Source organism: Apus apus, chromosome 3, assembly GCF_020740795.1.
Source record: "Apus apus isolate bApuApu2 chromosome 3, bApuApu2.pri.cur, whole genome shotgun sequence".
In the NCBI taxonomy this organism is placed as follows: domain Eukaryota; kingdom Metazoa; phylum Chordata; class Aves; order Apodiformes; family Apodidae; genus Apus; species Apus apus.
In genome coordinates this window covers 69,360,126-69,378,479 of record NC_067284.1, presented here as the reverse complement: position 1 = coordinate 69,378,479, position 18,354 = coordinate 69,360,126, and the positions used below count along the sequence as shown (strand labels likewise).

Here is an 18,354-nt window from a genome sequence, read left to right as displayed (position 1 = left end):
AAAAAGGCTGCTCAAGCTTTGTCTTCTAATGGTCAGTTGGTTTGCAACAGGCAGCCCCGTAGACAAAGCCACCACATGTCTCCAGGAATACACCCCTCACTGGGAGCCACTGGAACAACCTCAGTTCCTTCCTGGAAAAAATATCCCAGGCTTACTTTTATATACAATATACGATGTCACTGGATGTAGGTATTTATTTGTAGCACAAAAAAAAACAATGACTATGAAGCAAATAGTATTTATATTTTATTATTTTTTTACAAAAATAAACAATTTGAGAAACAAAAGCACTTTTTTTTTCCTGACTGTACAAACTACAAAACAGTATGACATTGGTCACTTTAGCATTTACTTTTATTGCTTTCACTGAAAGCAAATTCTCTAGACACACCATGCCTGTAAAATGCGTTTTATATAGAATTAAGGCTAGCATTCATTTGCCATTATTAAGGTCATTTACTTAATTCTCTCTAAGAATTAGCAAGCAGTGCCTTAAACAACCAAGGATTTGATGATAATATATATGAGTAACCGCAAGATAGTCATTAAACTAGTACTGTTCCACCAGCTGTCTTGCTTTGCCAGTCTGTCAAAGATGTGGCTTCCCGAACAATTCAAACTCGATTCAACAAGTCGTAAGCATAGGCTTAATTGTAAGCATATGCTCAGGGGCATCCCTATTCAGCAAAGTACTCGGCATTTAGGCTAAGACTCCATCCTTTCAGTGGCGCTATTCATATGCTTATGTGATTTGCCAGACCTACAAAATGGCTCTTTTAAATTAAAAATGAAACTTTATGATAACATTGGAAGTAAAAATTAAAATTAGCTACAGCCTTGCAATTCCAAACATAACCAATTCCTTCCTTTTGACAAATACCCTGGCATTGCATATTTGATAGCTTTAACACAAATGCTGATTGTCTTCAGAAATGTTTGCTGTTCAGCTTACAAACTGATATGCTCCAGTTACTCTGTTGTGATTGTACGTGCCCAAATAAATATCAGCGTGGAGGATACAGACTTCCCAAATAAATGATCAGCTTTCATCCCTGTGCTCACACAGACAGGTCAGAAACATTATGGTAACCTTGGTTAGAAAAGCCAGAGCTGCCAGCTGATTTATAACCAAAATTATACCCTAACAGTGTATCGTATCTTGTACTTCACTTTGTTTTGTTTTTTTAAAAAAATCACATTATCAAAATACTGTTTTATTGCACATTCATCCTGGTCATGCAGGTTATTTCTTTAAAGTTTTGTTTAGCACTCTATAGATTAGAATGAGTAATAGTGCAATTATCTCTCCGGGCATAGCCACCTTATACCTAACAGCTGCCTATATTTATACACAAACAGCTCTTGTCACTCATGGGTCAGACTGAGCCACTTTAGCTGTCAGTCTGTCACCTTCACATACGTTATCTTGTCAGGATCAGGCATGATATGAGTTGAGGCCATCTTGAAGAAGACAAGCTGCCGACCTGCACCAGACAGGAAAAGACAGGGGTAAGAAAAAAAATTACTCAGAAGCGATGAGCAACAGGTTGCTAACTTTGAAATATTGGTATTTCATATTCTTCTTCAATCAATGCATGCTACAGGCAATCCAAGCCTGAACTCTTTCTTAACTTCACCCAGGATAAAACTGAAATGCTTTCATCTAGAATGACACTGAATCTGCCCTGCTCTCAGTCTGTTTACTTTTGTCTAAGTATGTTCAAGATATGACTGTGCACAGCTCACATGGTAAATGAAGATTTTAGTACAAATTTCACATTATCTTTAAAAAACATATTTAAATACTCTCCCACTGATAAAAACAGGCTTGGGTTCAGGACATTCAGGATTGTACAGGAGCAGAATCACCTTTGCAAAACTGGTTAGTGCAATGTATGTTAAACATGACTTTTTTCTGAAATAGCTATTGCTGATCACTTCATTGCTCTGGGTCCTAAACAAGCTGGAACAAGGTTTCTGCTTCTAATATAAAAAAGCACCAGCAAGTGCTAACAGCCTGGGCAGCATAAAGCTTTGGAGACCGGGAGGGCTGAATTTGGTGATGTTTCACTCCATAGTATTTGCAGGAGACGCAGCATAGTGCCTGTATCTCCCCATGGTTACTGTCCTGGCATCTTCACATCCCTGTCTCATGGTAAGTACCTGTCATCCCATGGACCTGCACTGCCTGCCTTTCCTTGGACCAGGGGCCACAGAGAGATTTTCCACAGCTGTTTAACCTCTGCCTTCCCTCTCTGAACTTCAGAAAATCAAACGGTCTTTACTCTCAGCCTGCCTCTCTCGAGGGCTCCCATAATCACACAGCAAACGGCATGCCTCAACAACTGAGCAAATGTTCATGATGCAGATTTCAGGCACTCAAGTACTTATTCATCAAGAGCAAGAAGGTAAAGGTAAATAAGACTAGAAATATTGCTAATATGTCTCATTTGCTTTTGACATTATGATCTGAGACAGAAGCTGCTCTAAACTTCCTATGAATTTCCCTGTGACATAATAATTACTTTTTTAGTATATTCATTAACTTCAATAGTCTGACTATAAGTAGCCTGACATGATGGCCGAACAGTCACCAGTCAGTGACAGGCAAGCTTAATACAAATCAGTTTTTTCTAGGTTCCATGGAACTCTCTGTTAAAACTTCTCAGAAGTACAAGAAATGCAGAAAGCCGTGGCAGTACACTGCCTAAAACACTCTGAACTGTCTAATGCTTCTACTAGTTTGTGATGCTTTCAGAGCTGGGGACCCATTAGGCTTATATAAAAGCCTGGCCTGAGTGTATATTTATCTTGCTCAGCTAAGCACAACTGAAGCATCCAACTACACACAGGGCAGATTTTGACTTAAGGTTAAGACATGTTGTGATAACAGATTTACAGACAGTAAATTGAGCCTCTGAGCCTTAGTAACTTGCAATGCTAAAGTCTGTGGCAGAGCAAGGGCGTCCCATCAGCATTCCCAAGGTGTGGCTAGCATCAGCCACCCTCCTCTCAAAGACAGCAGAAGGGGAGCCAGTGTGACCCTAGCAGAAAATGGTAACTGCAGGCAGGGAAACAGCCCTGTGCATGTGGAGACAATACGAAGAAGAAAATCTCACCCTGACTTCAGGGGACGGGTTACCTTGGGGGAAGGCTATGAAGGAACATGCATTTGGTCCATTGCACCTTACAGACACAAACATTTATTTTCTCTTTACCCTCCCAAGGAGTGCAGTTTACCCAGGGGAACACTGCTTGCTGAGCTGGCCAGGGCTGGCTACAGGGGCACACAGCTCTCCTGGGCATGCAACGATGGGGCGTGAAGTTGGGAGCCAGCTGTGGCATTCAGCTCTTTGAGCCACTCCTGAGCTGCAGCTACTGGAGATTTTTAGCAGAGACTTGTAACATTTTTGTTTCTCAGATAGCTCTGACGTTGCCTGAAATAGGCACAAGTCTGGTGCAGAAGCAGCGAGCCAGGGCCAATTCTCCACTTGATGTCAATCAGCACCAAATGCCTGCCTTCAGGGGAACCACATGGGGACTGCGAGGCCCACAGGCCTTTTGGAAAACGTACTTCTCTGTTCAACAAGTGTATTCTGTTAGACAAGAAAATGAGTTGCAGCAGCAAATGGGATTTTACCCTGGAAGTTGTACTTCTACCGGGTTTTAAACCCTCCCTCATCACTGTCCTTTAGCCAAAGCCCTGCTGCTAGAGAAACAGTGTTCTCACCAGTGGCAGGACATCTTCAACATCAGCCAGGAAGTCCCAGCTAGATGCACAGGAGAACCTGTTTGGTTTTGTGTCAAACTGCAACAACCATATGGATCGGAAAGATTTATTTAAATCCAGATGTTGGACCACGTCCTGCACATTTAACTGCAGAAACAGGTCACAGGCTTTTGTTGTTGTTTTTGCTGCTGTGTTTTAAAATAAAATTTCAGACCCCATGGTTTGGAGACCTCTGGTCCATGTGCTCTGGTGCCAGCTCCTTTGAGCCCACCCGCAGTTCCTGTCCCTCTGAGAGAAGGCACATAAAAGCCCCACCAAAAATCAAACCAGTTCAGCTGGAGCTTCAGAAACTTCCAGCTGCTGCTGGTGGCTCACACAGCTCAATGCAACATGCTCTTCAAACTGTATTAAAATGCCTAAAGCAGCCAGAGTATGTGACTCACATGCTCTTTTCTGCTGAGTAGCATCATGACCTACCTGTCCAAGTTGTCTGGTTAGTTAAGACGAAAGCTTTGCACTGGGAATAGCTGTCACAGATCTCGATGGCTTCGTTGACATCGAACACAGAGAGGAGGCAGCCCTTGTGGTGGTAAGATGGCCAGCATCTATAGTTCTCATCAGGAATAAAAGCTTCAGGCACCCGTCTGTACTCTGCAAGTAACCACAGCAAAGCAATAGTTTTGAAAGCTCTAGCAAACTGCTTGTTTTTAACAGGCAAGGTCTATTATAACAGCTTAGAAGTGGGGTATGTGACAGAAAAGGTGACAAGCTAGACTGTACCAGCCCCAGTTTACCGGCAAATGTGTTTATAGCTCTGCACCTTACTTTCCTTTTCCTTTCCTCCTTTCTTCTTCTCACCTTTTTCTCCAGAAAGCATCTGTAAATAAACAGTCTGTGCACAAAACCCTTTCCCCTTCCCCACTGCATAGGTAAGGCTTTAGTTTTCTTGGGAGTTTTACAGGAAGAATGTCCCACTGAATAAACAGCATCCACTTGAATGAACTGACTCACTGTCCTTCTTAACAGTGAGCAGGATTGTCAGGGTGAGACCTGACCAGGCGTTCCCAGCCCTCCCTCTCCCTCAGAAGAGCATGCTATTTTCCTCTGGCCCCTTTAGAGGAGGAAGAAAAGACAGGCTTTTAATTAAGCAAACTTTTTTGTGCTTGCTTAGATTAGAACAAAGGGAAAGTCGCTTGATGGGCCTCCAAAGAGAAGAAAAAATAAGAAGTAGAGGGAGCATGTCAGCGTGGTCCTCGCCCCGCACCTCCATGCTGCCCTGACGATCACTCCTCTCCCTTGGCTGCCGTTCAGTCTCACTTGCCTTTATGAGCTGCCTCTTGTTCTCTGTTCACAGCTCCTCTCACTTTCCCAGCCGCTGACGGGGGTTTCTCTAATGAATGCATCAGCAAAATCAACTAATCATTTATAAACATTTCTATTTAGCCTCCAGACGCACAAACTTGGCGGTTCCCCCCTGTCTCTCCCCCCCACATCCTATTCAAAAAAATAAATAACATTCTGTATTTCTTCTAATTGTATCTATTATGGAAACCAGAGCTGCTGACCCCGACTTCCAGCCTATTCTTAAGTCACTTCAGTTCAGGCATTTTCTGCCTGACATTGCAGATTCAGCCTGCTAATATTTCAAGCAGCACGTTGTATGAACACCACCAAATCAGAGGCGAGTGTGGCTCTAAACTGCAGTATTTTAACTGAAAAGAAAAAAGCACAACTACAAGTGCTCATTCACACCACACAGGCTGAAATAGTGGGAAACAAATGCAGCAAATGCCTTTTTTTTTTCCTTAAGCCTAGCTCATTAAAGTACGAGACATTCATAAACAAGATGCAAAATCAGCTGATCACATCCCACTGAAATTGAAGGCAAAAACATTTTCATTGATTCAGAAAACACAGACTCGGACACAATGAGAAAACCCAAACTAAAATGTAGTTTCACATTACAAATGCTGGTGCCTCCATCAAAAAAATATATAGATACATTTATTCTGAGGAACATCAGAGCATAAATCAAACTGCTACTGCCTGGGTAGGTGAAGTCCCTTTTTTTCTAATTTCTGTATCAACAGTGCAGTGTAACGAAAACTGAATGTAGCTAAATAACATTTAGTATGGTGAATGCTGAGTATTGATTTGTCCCTCAGAGACAAGGTCAGTAAAATGGTGTGTGGTAACAAGATGCAAAAATAGCAGTTCACCATAATCAGCACCACACATGACTATCAGTGAGCATGCCATGTTGTCTGGATACAAAATATGACTATTCACAACTTTTCACAGCTACAGAAGTGCCGCCTAATGCTGCGCTGCACCAAAGCTCAGACCTTGGAGGACACTCACAGAATGATGGCAATTCCTGCAGCAGCAGATGAAGCATCTGACTCATTCTCCACGTCAGCTGGGATCATGCCCTGGCCCTTTCCATGAGTGCCATTAGAGCCTGACGGGCTCCATGCTGGGGCTGGGAGGGAGCTGCAGCATCCCTCAGCACACCACCAGGGCACTAAGCAGAGAAGTCCCATCATTTATTTTCCTCCACGTGTCCTGGTTTGACACCATTCAAGGCAGAAGCCTGTCTGGAAGACCCTTATTTTTAAACTCTTCTGCACACAGATCTGCCTCTTGATGTGTCTATAGCACTTCTCAACGCTGTTCCCGTGACAGCTGTCAGAGGTTAGGCTCTCTGCTGATGTAAACAGATTTCAAAAGAACAGCAGTGATTTACATGACCTGAGACTGTCAGAGGCAGGAGATAAAAGTTCTCCCTTTTCATTGACTTTTCCAAGGTGACTAAGCCTGGTAAATCATTTGGGCAGCTTGGACACATTAATTGATAGCACTGGTCGAGCAACAACTGCAAGGGTGATGGTGAGGTCCTGGCTTCGGGGTGACAGAGAGGATGGAAACCTCCACACCAAGGCATAAGGTGGTCTTGCTGTGTGGCAGAGCCCCATGGCTGTGCCTCCTCTCCTTGCTGCTCCCCACCAGTTCCTACCCGAGAGAAGTCACCATCATCTGCAACTTCAGGGTACTGCACTGGTCGGAACAGAGTAGTGTAACAGGCACACAACAGCATGACTCACACGCAAAGGGTGTTGTCCTTGGCTGAGAGGTCCCCAAGCACCGGACAGGTGAAAATACAGCTGCTGGGGTCTAAGTGAAAGCAGAGAGGCACACAGCCTCTGCAAAGGCAGCTTCTGGCAGCCCCACCAAAATGGCACAGACTGCTGAATGCCTGCAGCTTGGGGATCTTAAGCCCCCTCCCTGGAAGTGTTCAAGGCCAGGCTGAATGGGGCTCTGAGCAACTTTGTCTAGTGGGAAGTGTCATTGCCCATGCAGGGAGGTAGGAACTAGATGATCTTTAAGGTCCCTTCCAACACAAACCATTCTGTGATTCTATGTTCCCCAAACCAGCCAGGTGCTCTCACCAGCCCAGGAAGCCAACACAGGATCTCCTATTAAACTATTACAATCAAAAATAATCAGAAACTCACTGCAACACCAACCAAGCAGTCGTTTCAGGAAACTACATTTTTCTCCAAAACTCACTCAATCTTGAGGAGAGCAAGGACGCCACCTTCCCCATTTGCACGGCAAAGGCAAATATCCCTGGAATCTCATGTTTACATAGTAACAAATTTGGGAGCTGACCCCTTAGCCTTTATTTGTACAAGCTATGAAGAAATGCATTCCTCTTACATGAACTAGAAGTGTGCTCCCAAAGGATGTTCCTCCATCAAGATGTGCCCCAGCAATGTCAGGCACCTCCTGCTTCTAGTCCACGAGTCCCAGCCCACAGGAGTGCTGGGCTTCCCCTATGCCTTTCCATGATCATCCTGGTCACTCCAGAGCAGTTACCTGCTCAATCTAGCAAAACTCCACTGGTTTGAAGACTAAGCTCTTGCTCAGTTTTTTGTCCTGCCAAGACCTGTGACTTGCTTAAATGGAGTCCATGGAATTTGAAGGCTCACAGCAGTAAATCACATCATAAAAAGGTCAAAGTTCTGGTCGATTTCCAGACTAATGGTGTTTAAAACCAATAAATACTTGCCTAATACTATAAATGCAGCCATAAATTTACACTTTTGCGTACATACACGTAGCTTGACACAGAGTACATAAAGCCTATCAAGGTAATGGCAAGGAATAGATCAGATAAATGCAAGACACTCCTACCAGTGTCACAATAGAAAAAGAATCCAGTTCTCCATCTATATATTTTGTTAGAATTGCAGCAAATGTAATGCAGCTGGCTTGATCCTGATGTCATTTATGACAGATTTACTCCAGCTTAACCACATGGTGTCTGATTTGCTGATCACAATTATACAAATTAATCCCACTAGGAAACATTTGTCCTGCCCTGTAAACATTTTGAAACTTCAAAATATCTTGCTCCACTGATTCTGGGCAATCCTCAAAAGTTTTGGTTTGTGTTATTTTTAATAAGTTTAAAATATTTTTATAAGTTTGCTTTGGTCAATCAAAATACAGTCTTTCAACCAGGCCAAAATCTTCTTAGAAGTTCCTTACAGCACCAGCCAGCCCCCACAGCAGCCACAGTGATATTTAAACTGAGCCCCTTCTCGAGATACGTAAGAGAGGCATATTTAAGAGCATCTGCAACATCACTAACCAGGGCAAGAGCTACCCTTCTAAATTTTTTCCATCAAAAATCACCTGCAACATCCCAAAGCCAACTACAATCTATAAACATACCCATTTTCACCATACTAGACTGAATCATATAAAAAACTCCACAAGTTTATTATAAACTATGTGTAACTGCCTGTGCTTTCCCCCTTTTAGCTTATTTGAATCACCTTAAATCTGACTTTAATCAGCCCTAATGACCATTTATTTCAGCCACTGCAGCCAGATTGCATTTTTACTACCAACTACAGCTACTCCTTGGAAATTTGCCCAGTTTTCTTTTCTAGTTATCACCTGCCAATACTGCATGGGTCAACGACACCGACATAGCAATGTACATCCTTGAGAGAGAAATCATGTTGCTCCTTTTCTTCCCTTCTCTTTTCCTTCACTCTCAAGAGGAACACTGGCAGTTGAATCTGGATTTGCTTTTAATTGCTTTGCTTACAAGCAAGCAGAAAGAGCTTGATCTTGCCAATCTCAGCCAAAAGTGCTATTGAGCTGTTTTGCTCAACAAACAGTCTCCGCCGATTCCCAGGGAGCTTAAGGAGAAGAGAATTGCATCCTAAATAGACAATAATACACTTATGTTTTTAGTACGCTTCATTTCATGCTGAAATTTTCCTCATGCTTCAATACCTCACATTTAAACACACTTCTGACAACAAGCCTCACAAACCGCACACACGGCTGCGCTATGGAGAGCTATTCTTCAGTACGTCTGAGAAAACGACAGACTAGGCGTATCCCGCGTGCCTCTGCTTTCAATCATTTCTGACAAATCCCAACTGTTTGGAAGGACAGGGGTTTGCCGTCAGCCCAGGAGATAGCCCTGCTTCTCTGGTGAGTATTTCCATCCTTTGGCTGCTTCCCGCGTGCAGGCTGGAAGCAAAGTAAGGCTTGCCTCTTTTTATATGCTTCTATTGTGCTCACAGTAGAGCCATATTTAAATCGGTATGCAGGCTGTCACCGAAACACAAATAAAGGAAGAGAAGAACGACATGTTCTCTTACATTTTATTCCTGTTAAAAGGACACAGCTGGAGTGGCTTTCCTGCCTCGTGCCCCACGTCCCAAGGCAACTCACCGGGCTGTGTTCGTGGGGCTGCTTGGCACCCACACCCATCTCTGTGGTGCACACACGCTTATTGAAGGCAACTGGCCCAAACTAGTGCCACGGATGCTTGTAAGCTGCATCAGGACCCTCCACTCATAAATACGATGGTGCTGACAACGGACAAAAGGTGTATTGGGTCACATGTGTGGGGTGTTTAAGCTTGAAGACAGATGCTTACTGGGTTTGTAAAGGACATTTGGTGACTTCTTTAGTGATCTTCCCCAGGGAAGTAGTGGAGTCACTATCCCTGGAGGTATTTACAAGATTTGTACATGTGGTGCTGAGCAACATGGTTTAGTGGTGGACTTGGCAGTATGCTAGATTAACAGTTGGACTTGATGATCTTAAATGTCTTTTCCAACCAAAACTATTCCATGATTCTTCAAAGAGCTGAGGATGTAGCTCATCAGCAGAAAGCATTTTGCTGTGCAATGCCAAGTTGGACCTGGAGAAGTTTAGTGAGCACAGAACACGTTGCTCAGTGAATAGGGCATATGGTTTGCACAACAAAAGAGATACATGTGAGCAGCAACCAACTGGTCACTATAGCACTCTGCAGCAATGAGCACACACTTTCTGCCCCGCCCTATTTCCTGCATCGTGAGAGTGCAAAGCAACTTGAGCCTGCGTTCCTCTGCAATCTGGGATTGCTAGCTGCTGCAGGCTGCTGATGCAAAAGCCTTCTGTGCAAAGCAGGGCATAGAGGAAGACTTTCTGCCCATCCCTGCAGCCCCATTCACCTTTCGCCCTCAGCGAGCCATAAAGCAGCTTTGACGTCCCTGGGAAAGAAGCACCAAACACACAAACGCCAGATAAAGCAAGAATCTGGGCTGCAGTACATTCCCAGCTGAGCCTTTCAAGAGCCTTCAGCAGAGCAGTTTTGGCCTTCACATTGTGGCCTGCCATGGGATATACAAACTGCCTCAATATTCCAGTAACCTCACAAAATTTCTCTCTTGGACATGCCCATGTGCACAAACACACTCCACCTCCCCAGTAGATTTCAATAATCCTTGGGTGGATTTACCATTTCCTAAGCAGGTTGCTATAGTGACCCTGCAGAGTATTTTTTCAAAACACTGTTGGACTGTAAATGTTTACATACAGCATAATCCTGCCAAATCGTCTTAAGACAAAGGAAAACACTTTGCTTTATGTCCAGCCTTCTAGTTTTTTTAGCATTCAGAATGTGCTTTCAACTAACAACACCAGCTAATTATACCCTTCTGTGGGCTTGCACACCCTCAGGCCTAATAATGGGTCATCTATTAGCTTTAATGAATAACAAAGCTATCGGATTTACTAGTGTTAGCTGATTTCACGCATTTCTGAGTAAATTCTGAGTTAACCAAAGGCTGGGGCTTAGCTCAAGGGCCAGACATCCAGTTGGTACAAATCAGTGTCACTTGATTGAAGTTAATGAAACTGTTGATACAGGGGGGCAAGATTTCACTGATGAACGTCAGTAGATCTTTTTTATAGTCATCTTAATCTGGATAATTAATGGAACAATTTCATCATTTTTAGATAACACATCAGGAGAAATACATGGTTTCTCTTTTAATTCACATTCTTCTGGATTCCAGCAAGAGACCAACAGTCAATGGAGTATAAAAGTATTTGTTCATGGTGTTGTTTTAAATACTGTAATGTTCGTGTATCAAGATTAACAGTAGTGTGATTTATGATTACAGAACATGTACATAGCTATCGAATGTCTCCCGTGCCTCTACTGTGTTCCTAAGATACTAAAGCAAAGTCCAGAGCATAATATAATTTACAGCACTATAAAATCTTTTACAACTGAAGCACAGTGAAAGCTTAATATCCAAGATCTTCTGTAATATGACTATATCATCTTGTTAAACCTTATTTATGAGAACACTAGGGTTGACAAGAACTTCCTTCATGTCACTTCCCTACTGATTATCAGTATCACTTTTCTCACTTCATGGTGTTCATAGAAGGAGGTCTTCCTTTCAAAAACATAGGTTCAGGTAGATAACAGACTGTTTCCACAAAGTTTGTTTTAGTTATAGCCTTAGATCACTTGCTGAAGATCACGATGTTTTTTTTTCCTAGTATTTACAACACTCTATTCAAGACATTTAGACACGAGACAAATTCTGAAGCACCATTACCTGAACCTTCTATGGTTTATTTTCCCCAAAAAGAAAACAAACCACAATCTTGCAATTCTTGCAACTAAATTCTCATATAGTTCTGCATTTAGGATTTCAAAATAGATCACACCGGAAAGGCCTTATTTTGTCACAACCATTTGGATGCCAGAGGAGACTAGAACTGTTAATTCTTGTAATTTCTAGTGTTTGAGAGAGCAGAAATCCTGGGAACCAGGTCACTTTGCAAGATTTCCACCATCTGGAGCAAAAAGCAATGCAAACTTGTGCCTCCTTGATCATAGCACACTGGTGTATGGATGTAAAGCTCTGATTAACTCTGATCTGGCCCAAGAACAAAACCATCATCTCTAGTTTTATCTGAACCTAGCACTGGGTTGGAAAACACTTTCCTTGAACTTTCATTATGCTGTAGAGCAAGGCAGAAAATGTTTTTTAAAAATCCCACAATCTTAAAAAAATTTTTTCACTGCTTTCAGAAAATACTAGTCTCCTCCTCGACCCCACACAAGGCCAAAGCAGGACCTCAGCTGACAGCTTGGGAAAGTATCACAGTTGTCCCTTTTCATAGCACTGTAGAATGATACAATGGCTAGGGTTGGCAGGGACCTTAATGATCATCCCTTTTCAGCCCTGTCTCCCTCCCTACTACCCCCCAAGAGCTATATAAAATATTCCATCTGCTCAGCTGTTCAACCCTGGTTTTGGCAGTCAGGACACCAGCTCAGTGGGAAACATCCTGCCAGCAGGAAGAGGTTGATTACTTAGACACCAGTCTCAGCACCACTGTCACCCACTCCAGCAACTTCACTGTACCACAGAATTGCTCATTCCATAATCTGGATTACTTTAATTAAGAATTTCTAATGGCATAATCTCTGGACTGAGAATATAAAAAATAAATTATAGCATGGAATTATCAATCAAATACCATTTAAGGAAGGAGTACGTTTTGAATAAAGTGATACAAATAGGGAGATAGGTGTATTTGCACCCTCGTGATATGATTTCTTCATACTTTTCTGGCAAGGAGAGGGAGCCTTAAAATAGAAGTAAATGACAACCCCTTTTCTGTTTGGTTAAAGTAGCCTTAGAACAAACAAGAAATAGGCCTGCACATCTTAAAACCATGGCAGCTAAGACTGAAAATAGATCTAGTCTAGCTGTAATTTCCACTAAGATCTCTGACTCCTCAGCCTTGCCATTGGTTGAGAACATTTTCCTATCAAGGAATTCAACATTACACTCACAGTCCTAAATGTAGACTTGCCAAATGTTACACAAATAATCTGCAGATCTGTAACATCTTTACTCACACTGCAGAGTGCCTAAGTCCATGAGCAGTGTCCTAACAGAAAGGGCTTCTTGCACAGAAGGGCATTACTAACCATGAACGTGGAGAGTGGATTCTGCGTGATATTATCCAGGACTCCACAGAACTAAACTAACACAAAAATGTGTAATTATTACAGTAGCTAAACATACATGGAGCTCTGCTCCATATTAGTAGAAACCTGTACTGTTACATTTACTACTGCTGTCCTAAAGCTTCTCTCCCTGAGATTCTTTATAAACGTGACAGCCCTCTAAAATTAAAACCTTCATCTTGTTCTGATATGGCAGTTAAATCTGGAATCAAACAGCATCACAGAAAAACTTCAGCCCTCCAGCCCGTCCTTCAACAAAGGACGTGTTTGTGCTATTGATTGTACTGCTGAAAATAATTTTACTGTGTTGACAGGCATCACTCAGCAGAGATTGTGATGAAAAGCTGAAAATTAGAAAGTTAAATGAACACCTGCAACAATTTTCCTGCCAATTTTACAACAAAATAAATATTGAATTATTCTGATAAGTGGGTCAAATTCATCCCTAGTGTCACGGCCCTTTGAGGTTAACAGTGCTACAACAGGAAAGAATTTGGCTCCTGTGTCTCTTTCGCAGACCAATTGCTTCACTGAACTTTCAAACCTCCTGTGCCAACATTCATCTTCATTTAGAACCGGTCTTCCCCTCTTTACTGAGCTTTTGCAGCAAAGCCATAATTTTCCTATCAACTTGCAGTCAATTATGTTGACAGTTTGACATGAATACTGTACGTACACAAAAATAATTTGCAAAACAGCTTTTTCAGTTGTTAAGACTTTACAGTCATTTCCATTATACACAATCTTCTTTGACATGCATAATTCCACAAGCAATCCTTCCAGGAAGAATATGCATCCTCCATACCACAGCTGCTTGAATAGCGTTTTACACACCCGTGGTGCTGCTGAGATTTTATGAAAAAGATACTATTACGAAGCTTCATTTTCATCCTGTCCTTTTTTTTTTTTTTCTGTTTTATTCTATTGCTAGCAGAAGTTGAGGGACACATTATTTTTCTCTTGCTAAACAAGCAAAAATGTTATTCTTCCAATCTACAAGTGCTTGCGTAGCAAGAAATTCCTGTAAGACCCAGGAAATCCATGGAGGGTTACAGCATCTTGATTAGATTTCCCCAAATTCGGGAGGTTCTGATACTCCAACAGTTGAGAACTGTGTGAATGTGATGAAAAACATTTTCCACCAATCTGCTATGGAAAGCAATGCTTTGTTGGATTTCCATATGCCCATTACAGCCTGCTCACACCTATGGATGAACAGCTACCTCATTAAGTGACAAAGGCTTCAAAAGGCAAAAGGGAGACAACATATTATCATTATCATATCCAAGGGACATCGAGTCCCATTTTTTGGCACATTTGCCCTTTCAAACCTCGAATAAAAGACAAAGCAGGGTCCCTGATTTTAAGTTTCATGAAAGATTACTTTACCAGTTTTTGGCATCCGAGTTGTGTTCTGTAGGTACTCTCCACTTTTATACAGATTCAAAACCCTCTCCAGCTGAGCAGCTGTTTCATCTATCCCCCAGTGAAGCTCTCCTTTAAAAGCACAGAAAGAAAATGAGTTAGTTAGATGAGAAGCAACCTGCACAGGACACAATGAGGTTGCACTTGAATAAAGCCCTAAGCATCAGAGCCCAACAGTGCCCTGCTCTATGGTGGCATTGTGATGAGTCCATGAAGTCTCAGAGTTACTACAAATTGGATGTCGTTCCTGACATGAGACAGGCATCTCAAAGGCTGGCTTGTCCAGCTGGGAACCCCAGGCCTGAGTGCAGAAAACACTGCAGTGAGCTCCCTGGGAGGGACAAATTTCAGCCAATATAGGGAATTCTCAAAGCTCTGCTTATTAATTAGCTATAGCCCAGCATCATTAACTTTCCCATTGAATACACACAATACAAGGTATAAAAGCCCTATAAAAATGCACCAAAACCCCTCAAATCACATTTACAGCCATGTGCAACTACTCTTGTCCCAAAGGCACTACACCTCCATAATTAGTACAGTTCTATGGTAATGTCACTTGTCTTTGGTTTCTGAGGTATAAAAGCACCACTGGTAACATTGGCAATAGGGAAGTATCCTGGTTTTATCGTTAAAATTCCCCTTGCCAGAGACAGGAGCTCTTCCAGATCCCACAGGGTATTGCATTCTGACACAGTTCACACAGTGCTGAGGTGCCAGGAGGAAGTAAATACCCCTGTGAAGCCTAAGTAGTATCTCAAAATGGCATTTCTCTGGCATACGGGGCCATTTTTGCCTTCTTTGTTAGTGGGAAACTTTATCCTGGATAGAATAGACTCTATTGCAGTGAACATAAAAGCAGCCTCCTCCCCATCCCAAACATGATAGTCACACTAAAATACGAAACACTTGGCACTACCATGTTTATTGCAATTACCTGTTGCATTGACTATCTTATCCAGTAATGGTCTCAGTGAGGATGGTGCACTGTGTGGGAGAAGATACGTAAAAAAAAACCTGCAATAGAAAAGTAACCCATATTGAAAAATTCTTTAAAAGGGTTTACAAATGTCTGGTAACTACTGAACAACACAAGGAATAAAATTCCTATTGCTTATAAGCCACTGACCTATTCAGGAAATATAATCATATGCTGTATTCAAATAAATACATAGCTGAACCTATTAACACACCTGTCTGGCATACCTAGACCACGCCGTTATACACACGGCTGTCTTGTAAGTACATGTAAATGTTCCATTAAGACAGAAATTTGCTGTGAAGCCCCCTGGATTGTGACTATTTGCAAAACTGTCTTTTCTTCAAGAAATCAAAAAGATGCCATCAACCCCAGAGGTCTTGGGTTGTTGTTTTTTTTAAATCTTGAAAGTGCATAAATCACACTTATGCTCTATTATTTTCTTTTCTACACTTTTCTCAGACTTTCAAATGAATTGCCAGGAGAAAGCCTCCTTCTATTGTTTTAATGCCACTGCAATTCAGAATGTCTTCTCTGTTCTCATCATTTATCTAAATTGAAAATGCATTCATGTAGATATTCATCAATGGATGGATATTCTCCACTTTAATTACGAAAGAAAAAACAATACGCCTTCACCATCACTTGGAGTACACTTAATTTTCACATTGTTCCTCTGCATTTCTATTACTCTGCCAATATTACTTCTCATTGCAAACTCAGTGTCATGGCAACCTAGGATGGAGATGGGTAGTTTAGAATCTGACAATACAAACAGGACTATCAGACAGAAATATTAGGTAATGAGCAGAACAAGAACACTAATGGGAAGTTGCCCTGATTTGCATCTAACCTGCAAAGTAAACATTTTTTCATGTACAGAGATCACACTGTCAGACAGAAACCTCCAGGGACTCATGCTCAGGAGGGAGACTAGCAGATGTCTTACAGAATCACAAATCAAAACATAAAGTTACTGACGGATAAAACTGATCTAAGACACAGGTACCACTGAGCTGACGTATTCTACTTACACAATGAATACGTCCTTGAGATTTTAACTCCCTTTTTCATCCCTTACAAAAATAATACTTACATGATGCATTCTATATTTATATCATTTAAAAATAATATTTATATTATTTATATATGTAAATATATTTATTGAGTGCAATTATTCCCAAGAGGGTTTTCTTAGCGATAAGTATGAAACAGCCAATATAAATACACAGAGAAATCTCATGAGCAGCATAACGTTTCTAATGAAAAATTTGTCTGGTAAAATTTCCTTATTTTTCTGCTTAAAGATTACCCACAAGAAGAGTAGATTTGATCATGAATACTTCTTTGCAAAAATTCAGTAGCTGTCATATACTTTGCTAAACACTGGATGGATGCAATTCACGAACATTATTGTTTTTCTGTGGCTATATAAATATAGGACTTGCTCTAATGCAAACATCCACATGTGAAATTCTGACATTTAGAGACACTGGTGCCTGCACAACTTAATTGCAGGAACATTTGTTATTCATTGATTCCAAGGCCAATGGCATCCCTTGTGATCTGCATAACACAGATTGTCAGATCCTTTTACATTTGCTCCTACAGCCTTTTTTTCCCTTTCCTTTTTCTTTTTGTGAACTATCTGATCTTAATTTAAGAACTGTCAGTGATAGAGAATTCATTGGAGAATTCATCAGGCGTTGGTAAATAACTCAAAATATTAATTATCCTTCCTTTTAAAACTGTCCAGTGCTTTGAAAATTGTTCCTCCAACATTTGGAGGAAAATCCACAGAGGCACATTTGTGACAGAAGGTAACCATCTGAAAGTCAAGACGAACCAGTTCTTGCAGAGTAGAGATTTATTCAAAATGTTTTCTCTCCTTTTAATTATTTACCTCATAAAGAAACCAACTAGCTAGGATTATTACACTTTCAAGGCTAGGGCTTGCTGTTTTTAAAATTATGAGGGTTTTATGCATTGTTTGACATACTGCAGCTTTTGATTTCTACTTAACAGCACCAGGACCCCTCTCCTGGAGGCAATCTCTAACCCTACGGCAACACTGTATCCATGAAAATAGGAAATTTAGGAGCCTACGCCTAAGGAAGTGAAGATGTAGTCTTCCAAGACAAGTGCACAGAGTTCGTTGGTCACGTCCTACCATGGGTGTTTGCAGCCTACTATAGCATGAATCAGCTGTTTAACAAAAAGCCACTGTCTCTTTTGAATTAAGCAAAAGCAGGGGCTGAAAACACTGCGGCACTGTGTGTGTTACGCACTGGTGTGCAGCGCAAAGGCAATATTAAGAACAGTAACATAAAGACTGCTTCCCTCAGTGAGACCAGCAACCTGCTGCAAGCCCACCACACCACAGACATGTCCCCACTTAAGACCGAAGCGGATGGGTGCCTATTAAAGGTTTCTTAGCCAGACCAATAAAACAGTTTTAACCAAAAGCTAGCAAGCTAAGCAGGATCTTTCAGCCAAGCAAATGGAAAAAGGAAAATTTTGCAGGACACACTAAAAACTGCACTGCATCATTGCAGATGGCTCTCATGTGGTGCAGCCCATTTCAGTGTGGTCAGCTAATGCAATACACATGCTGGTGAGCACCCTGGGACCAAAGCAGAAGACTCTCTTTGGAGCAGCCTCTCCTCACTGTGGTCTGGCAGGCAGTGAATGGAATGATACTTGAAAGGGAAGCCTAAGAAATGAGAACACCATTATGGCATTGCTTTGAGATCCTCTTATCTGCATCAGCCAAGGCAGCCACTCAACCCAGCAGTGCCCATCAGCCACAGCAGCAGCAGAAAGAGCGTGGCCCTGAGCACTGGCGACCAGCTCTCTGGAAAG

General features: G+C 41.8%; 1 protein-coding gene across 1 annotated transcript in view; it reads right to left on the bottom strand.

The window, feature by feature from the left end:
* Positions 1–215: 215 nt before the first annotated feature.
* Positions 216–18,354, bottom strand: part of PKDCC (protein kinase domain containing, cytoplasmic) — a 37,053-nt gene continuing 18,914 nt past the window's right edge. Inside the window, exons 4-7 of the mRNA XM_051615938.1 lie at positions 15,451–15,530; positions 14,478–14,585; positions 4,208–4,381; positions 216–1,484 (exon numbers count right to left, since the gene is read on the bottom strand). Of these exons, the coding sequence (XP_051471898.1) occupies positions 1,399–1,484; positions 4,208–4,381; positions 14,478–14,585; positions 15,451–15,530 (448 nt within the window). The 3' untranslated portion in view covers positions 216–1,398. The remainder of the gene's footprint in view (positions 1,485–4,207; positions 4,382–14,477; positions 14,586–15,450; positions 15,531–18,354) is intronic.